A 7999-nucleotide genomic window follows, 5' to 3' on the forward strand; every position below is an offset into this window, starting at 1 on the left:
GATTTGGTATTACGAAATGATTTTGTTCCCACCGAAGACAGTATTAATATTTGAATAAAAATGACGCAAACTTAATCGAGTTAACGCAGACTCGTTACGACCAAAAAAAGCTAGTACGGGTTTGCAGCAACAATTGGAAAGTGGTTTAACTTAAGGGACAAGAAAAAATAAAGCATCACGAATTTCGAAGGAAATTAGGGGAAGAACGCGTCTTACAAACGGGGGAACGATTTTGGAAGAAAAGAAACCATTTACGTGATACTCCGAAGAGAGATTTAAATACGAGAGCGAAGCCCGAGACCCGTTGCTAGAAACAGGAATAACAGGGGTTAACCTAGTTTCATTGAAACGTCTATTACGAAGAATTTGAAGAAAATTCTTTCGAATCGTGGGGTCCAATTCTCAATTTTTCTATCTATACTGTATTTTCGCGTCGATGGTGAGACGCCGGTAGAATGTAGATGGAGCGTTTGGTTCGACTGCAGTCAGAGGTGAAATGTCAGAGGTGAAATGCCATCCACTTAGCGGCGTTCGCGCACTTTTCAAAGAGGGTCAGGTACCGCGTTCCGTTTTCGCGTTATCTTTGGCCAAATTAGGAAATCCATCGTTCCGAAGCCATTCGAAGCCTTAGGCGGCGCACCAAAAGTATCCTAGTTCATTTATCAGGACCATCCACTGTAGGTTTAATGTAAAACTCGAGATTCACGTCCGGATAGTTATCGTCCGATAGAGGAATCGCTCGGTCTTTCTTTTTCTAGCTCACACGATTCCGAAAATAAGTTCACATTTGGAAAAGACCCCGTCTTCCGAGTTTGGTAAGTTAGGTAACGATGTAAACACCAATATTTCTTTCGGCGGAACTCGATGAAACCCGGTCGACGAACAAAAATACAGATACAAAGAAATCGAGAATGGACCGCGAAATTTCCACACTGACAGTTTTAGTTTAAACGAGAGAATGAAAATCATGAACTTACCCATCGTTTGGGAGGCTAAACGCTGCTGGGACTAGAGCCCGCTCTAGCACGCAGCGTTTAAGCAGTGATAGTAGGCCGCGATAGCTCACTCGGCGTAGCTTTCGCGCGTAGTAAAGTAGTCAAAACCCTGTAACGGGGCGCTGTAACGCGCTCGCGGGATGTACTATGCGAAGTGTCTTGACTACACGGCGGCCGCGAAGCAACTCTGGCCCTACCAGGACAAACCGGAGGAAGGGGCAAGAACTCGATGGCGTAGTCACGTGACTCGGACGTAACCCCCTTCCAAATATCAGAAACGTTCTTTTTTCTACTCCCTTTTCCCTAAACGTGTTTTCTTACCTGGCGAAACAGCCAGGAAAGCGTCTCCCCAATCCCGCTGCGGCTGGTTTCCTCCCGCGGAACAGCGCGTGTCTCCCCCCGCCAGTCTGTGTCTCAGCGCCCGCAGTCCGTTGTCTTCCCTCCCAGCAATTCCATCATCAACCGTCGAGCTCATTGGATCGAGGAACCGTGACGCCGTAACGTTAAGTCTCGCGTCCCCCCGGCTGCCCCTTCCTTCGACAAACTAACACTCACACACCGTCGAGTCAAGTATTCTACCTACGTTCCTTTGCCCATCTAAGGGATTGTCCGATTCGCGAACCCGCGCACGCTGAGTGCTAAAGCGAGGAAAGTCCCCTAAAATTGTTTTACGTAAGGGGTAAACCGCGCGCTCCATTCCGCCTTATCGCAACCCTGTTAGATAGGAAAGGCATCTTGTCGTGTGGTTGGTTTTCGCGTCGAGATGGACCCCGATGGCGGGGTGTCGAAGGGTATGTCTAACCCCGAGGGTTACGATAGAACGTTTTAACAACTTCGCGATCCAGAGAATATGGGAACTCAATAACTCGAACACATTTTTCGGTGGAGATAAATAAAGTGTTGGGAATTCAGAACGAAAAATATTTATCACCCTTTTTGTTCATAGGTTCACGCGTAGGAGGTCATACAGGTCAGGGGTATATTCGGCTGTAGTCCATGTACTCGAAAACAGCGTGAAGATCATAACTATCATTCAAATGTTAAAAGCAATCGTACCACAGCGTATAGAAATTTATCTATACTTCCTGAAACTCGAAAAATTATTATCATGAAATTATTGTTGGACAATTATTATTATAATTAAATCTTTACCAGGTTTGCCAAATCTAAATTTCAAATATCTCTTATCCACGAAAATTTCTATAAACCTTGGAAAACTCAAAAACTGTATAGCGGTCACACAAAACGCCTAAAATTCTTTATTGAATTTCAAATTACCGCAAATATTTTATGTAAAAGATGTAAGGGTTATAATCTACATAAGAAAATTAATTTTCCGAGTGTTAAGCTTACGACGAAGGCCTTGAATTACGGGGTTGTATACTTTCCACTCATTTCATTGACCTGGTTAAACAAACAAGCTATAGCGTCCACATAGTCCCTATTTCAGTGGCGTAGACAAGGGATTTCCATGTCAAACTCCCAGGGGCGTATAGCGAAGTCTGTATTATTAGGGTGTGAAGCTAACTTCCCCAACTAGAAAATTTCGGAGGAATTCGGACGAAGGGTTTCGGGTTTTGAAGTTCGAATTGAAGCTTTCCGATTTCGCCAACTCAAACGTAGTTTGCCAAATTTGGCAGCCCTTACTTTCAAAACATTCTCGACCCCCTATGAAATATTTTATCATCCTATACCCCCTCAACGAATTTCTGACTACGCTACTGTATAAAAAAGTTGAGTTTCAAAGGCCTATAATCTTTTCATTCCATCCATAGATCAAACGAGATAATGGCAATATCTTAAATTTCCTTTCAAAACAAATATTTTATACGCAATTAAATATCAGAGAAAGCATTCGAATACGGAAGCTACGTTCGCCATGAAAACACGCGGCATGCGGCCCGATACAAATTGCAATTCCACATCTTCTCTCTTTCCACCCCGAACCAAGAAATGATATATCTTGGCAACAGCTTCCCGTATGCGAGAAACAGCCAGGAAAAGTAATTACGAATTCAAAACGATCGAGAAGTATGCGGGCAGAAAAGGCCTAAATGCCAAACAGGAATTGATGTACCCTGATATTGTTTTAAAAATAAGAAAACCGGGATAGGGAAAGAATACGATCAGGGTTCGAGTCGGAAGAGTTTTGTAGCTGCTCCCGTTATGACGCGAGAGTGTTGCTTATCTCCGCGGGCTTCTGTAATGATGATGACATTGGCGCCCTTTGCGCCAATGATGATGACAGACTGCAGCCTGATCCGCGTTTACCGAAAAGCCTTAGAAATTTAGTAGGCGGGTGGATTCTCGTACGGATGCAAAATTGGACACTATACCTTCGAGGGTACACAAACCGTTAGGTAGAATTTCGAGAGAGAGGCAGTTGTTGTATGGAGAATTTTCACTTTAATTACTACCGCGGAACACCTTGCATGGTGGAGATTAGTATTAAATGATGTTGGGATGTAATCACCGCAAACTTTTTCGTTGATTAAAAAACATGGATTCGTGTTTTTCGAGCTCTCACCGTCTAAAACGCCCAAGGATTAATTGAAAGTATTTTGGAATTCCAAATTAAAAGTAATATAAACATTCCAATAAGAGACTTTATCCTACAGTTGTAAGATGAATTTAAATAGATTGGCGGTTATATTCAAAATCCTTCTAGACACTATCTAATTGAAGTAATTCATTTAATTTTTGCCTGTAGCTATCCGCGTGAAGACCCCGTATATTTTGAAGCGTATCAAGAATTAAGAATAACAGTCAAAGTATGAAAATTTGCGACCGAGGTGTCGATATAATTACAAAGTGATACAATCTTTGGCGACTAATTAAAGCCCGAATACGCTTTTAATTGTGGTCCCACACAAAAAAAGACAAAACCCTTAATTTAACTTTAATGAAATACGATCATTGCTCCCTCTGGAGGGCTGGGGCAACAACGAGGGCCGGGAATACGCGTATTGCACCCTCTTCCTATCCGGTTCTGGGTACACGACAATCTTCATTATCATATAATGAATCATACCCATATAGGTTTCGAAAATATTTCTCCTTAAATATACAACACATTGATTACGACTGTACGTAAGTAAAATCTCGATAAACAGCGCGCAGAATGTTACAAGATTAGACTCTCCGTGTTCCCACCTTTGGCTGAACTATTCGCTAACCCTTACTGTCACGGAAAGCGGACGTTTTCCTGGTTCTCACCTCTTTCTAGTTTTTAAGTCCGTTTCAAATGCAAATTTATTCCAAAAGCGCGTTTGCTTAATTTTTTTACACTTTTTTATTACAGAAAAAAATAGCTCCTCTTTCGCTAAAAAAGGTGTGAAGAACTTTCAAATTAAAGGTTATTTGCACGCTGTTCGAATCTCAGGAAATGAAAAACTCATACGATAATTTTTGTGCAATATCGTCATTTTCCCGAATTGGAATTTACTTACGTAAAAGTTAGATAAAATGTTATTCGCTGCCTATTCCACGTCGTTTTATTGTGTAAGAAAATTAATGGCGTACAAGATAAATTAAGTAACTATCATAAAGAAGCTTTTTTGAAAACGAACGTCGAAATTTAATATATTTCATTCCGAAATTCAATAAATAAAGTTGCCGGGTTTTGGTACGTGTCTTTACCATAGATAACGAAAATTTCAAATCTTCAAAAGGATAAATTTAAAAATTGCGCAGTGTAAAAAATATCTGGCAGTCGTTCAAAGTTATTTAACACAATATCATCGGCTAATTTTCAATTGGTTGAAGTTTAACGTTGGTCGAAACTTCGTAACCTATCGGCAAATTATCTTTAACGTCCAGGGCGTTTACAAAGCGCGGAATTTCAATAGACAACGGTTACTTATAGACCGTGATGGGCATTTTGCAGAATGAGCCGCTCAGCTCACGCAGATAATAATGGGAGCCCTCTCTTTTTACGTTAATTTGATACGCAAAACCAGTGCTCATTTGAGAGACGGAATCGGGCATCCTCTATTTTCAAGTTTATTTGAGAGGTTAAATCGGCGCCCTTTTATTTTCACGTTCAGTTGAGAGGTGAAATCGGCGCCCCTCTATTTTCACGTTCAGTTGAGAGGTGAAATTGGCGACCCTCTATTTTCGTGCACATTTCTTCCTTTTTCGTGTTAAATGGATAGACAGAATTGACAGTACGGTCTTTTCACACTCATTTGAGATACAGAATCGGCGTTAGTCACTTAATTTCTTGCGCTAAGTTTTGATTGCGGATTTAGCTCAGCCCAATTTCACTCAAAATGAGCGAAGCCTCACAAACTGGTTGAGCGATGCCCATCACTGGGTTAGAGGTAAGAAATGGGGAAAATAAAGTGCAAAAAAGGGAAAAAGAAGCTCCCACTCGTTAATTTAGGTTCAAAAAGGTCGACACTCAGCGGGAGTAAATCAAACAGAAAGTTTTCGGAAAAAAGGTTTACGAGGGAGTCCCACATACATTCAAAAAAGGATGCAGCTTATTTCTCAACTAGCTGCGTAGAAAGAAGATGATTTTATCCTACAAATATTCGTAATGTTATTATTTCCACGATTTCTGACTTAATAACTTCGAATCCGGTACGATGGTTGTTTCTCTGGATTTGTTTGTTCAAATGGGCAGCGCAGAAGCGTGCAATCTCATCATTTTCTCTCTGGCATCTTGGGAGTGGCTTGCTGGAATGTGCCTTTTCGCAAACAATCGCGCCTTCCACAAATTCGAAAGTAACTTCGCCAGAAAAGTTAAAAAGACAAAGTGTAGATGGGAATCTTACGCAAATAATTTAATTTTTAATGAGATTGTATCATAATGGCAAGATCACGAAGATTTTCACGGCTTCAAGTATATTAACAACCCTTCACCTGAAGCTTATTTAATAAGTTTTTACTATAAATAGTTCAAAATTTACATTTTTGCTTATTTATGTCAGTCATAAAGTGTGGAAAATATTTGCTACAATATTTCTGCTAGTTTTAATTCTAGGCTTATCTAATACGTTTTCACTACAAATTTTACATTAGAAGTTTACGTATTTTAATAAAATCAAAAATATTTGGTTGACGGATAATAGAACGTGTTTTATATTTATTAAGTTTATCTAGTAGATTTCCATTACAAATAGTACAGTAAGAAATGTATATTACCGTACTTATCATATTTATGTAAATAATAAAATGTGGAACCTATTCTGGTTGTATCATATTTGACTAAAATTGGTTCCATTCAATTATGATAAACGCAAGATGTTATGAAATTAAAATTGTGTTAAAACACAAATATGACCTTCGGGCTACACAAGGCACTATAAGTGATTTAAATTAATTTCAGGGTTATTTAGCCAATTATATTTTAGGGTTGAGCGGGCAACTTTGACTTTGAAGAGGACCATCGTACAGTCACTTCATTTTGTCTAATTAACCTGTCAGAGTGCACATCCTTTTCCGTAACAATACGAAAAAATACACAAATTCTTAAAACAAAAAGGCATTACCCAATTTCGTCGTGTGACTCCTGAACCTTAAAACGCTTTTGTGAGAGAGATCCTATAGTTAGAGGTTTTATATTCTTCGGCTCCTTTGACCTTTTGCGCTGCTTAACCTTGGATTGAAATATATTTTGTGGGAGCAACGATGTGTAAAACTAATTCGTTTTTTACGCCTTGCGCTACCTATAGGAACGTTTTGATCCTTCCTGTTGGATCGCATATACGACGCTACTGTCTTTGGCCCTATATATGACTCTACTTTTTGGTCTCGTATATGTACTTATAACTACCGTCTGGGGTCATACATGTGTAAATAACTCTACTGTCTTGGGTGACATATATAAATGACTACTGTCTTGGGTCATATACAGGATGTTTCAAATTTGAAGGAGATGTAGGGGGTGAGTTGAGAGGTATGCCTGTTTTCTCCCCATTTTCCTACGATGAGTTAAAAGAGCGCCACAGAGCTTCAGAGTGTGGCATACTAGCCTCTGGAAGCTGCAGGGACTTTAAATACAGTTTAAGTTTACTTTTGTACGCTGCTACCTCTATTTGTTTACAAAGTCCTTTTTTACCTATCACACGAACCCAAACCTTAATGTTCGCATTTCCCAGCTGCTTGGTTTTGCGCTTGTTGCAGCCTACTTCCAGGGGCTAGTAGGCCACACTTTGAAGCTCTCTGGCGGTCTTTTAACTCATCGTAAAAAAATGGGGAAAAACAGGCATACTTCTCAACTCACCCCCTACAACTCCTTTTGCATAACCTTTTGAGACACCCTGTATATGAACCAAGACAGTAGTCATATATATGACTACGGTCTTGGGTCCTATATATAACTACTGTCTTGGGTCATATATGACTACTGTCTTGGGCCATATATGACTACTGTCTTGGGCCATATATATAACTACTCTCTTGGGTCATATATATGACTACTGTCTTGGGTCATATATATAACTACTCTCTTGGGTCATATATAAATTATATATAACTACTCTCTTGGGTCATATATATAACTATTGTCTTGGGTCATTTATATAACTACTCTCTTGGGTCATATATATAACTACTGTCTTGGGTCATGTATGACTACCGTCTTGGGTCATATATATGACTACTGTCTTGATTCATATATGTGACTACTGTCTTGGGTCATATATGACTACTGTCTTGATTCATATATGTGACTACTGTCTTGGGTCATATATGACTACTGTCTTGGGTCATATATGTGACTACTGTCATCGGTCATATATTTATATATGGATTGGACTTTACTGACTGGGGTCATATATGGACATATAACTCTATTGTCTAGGGTCATACATATGTATTTGCCTATACTGCCTGGGATATATATATATATATATATATATATATATGTATCTACTCTCTGTGGTCAGTGACATATGACTACTGAATGGATATATTTTCACAACGATCTTTCACATATTAACAAGTATTTTAAGTAACCTTTAAGTTGCGAGCAAGCCCCACGCGTGATTCTGGCTCTT

The 7999-nt window shown here is 39.5% G+C and overlaps 1 protein-coding gene across 2 annotated transcripts in view; it reads right to left on the bottom strand.

The window, feature by feature from the left end:
- The window catches only part of LOC149926688 (uncharacterized), a 73276-nt gene extending 72116 nt beyond the window's left edge, over window positions 1-1160 (bottom strand). For both annotated transcript variants that reach the window (XM_090159194.1, XM_090159193.1), the window contains exon 1: window positions 978-1160. In XM_090159194.1, the coding sequence (XP_090015320.1) occupies window positions 978-981 (4 nt within the window). In that variant the 5' untranslated portion in view covers window positions 982-1160. The remainder of the gene's footprint in view (window positions 1-977) is intronic.
- Window positions 1161-7999: the final 6839 nt, after the last annotated feature.

This window comes from Leiobunum rupestre, chromosome 9, assembly GCF_980474605.1.
Source record: "Leiobunum rupestre chromosome 9, qqLeiRupe1.1.hap1, whole genome shotgun sequence".
NCBI classification, from domain to species: Eukaryota; Metazoa; Arthropoda; class Arachnida; order Opiliones; family Sclerosomatidae; genus Leiobunum; species Leiobunum rupestre.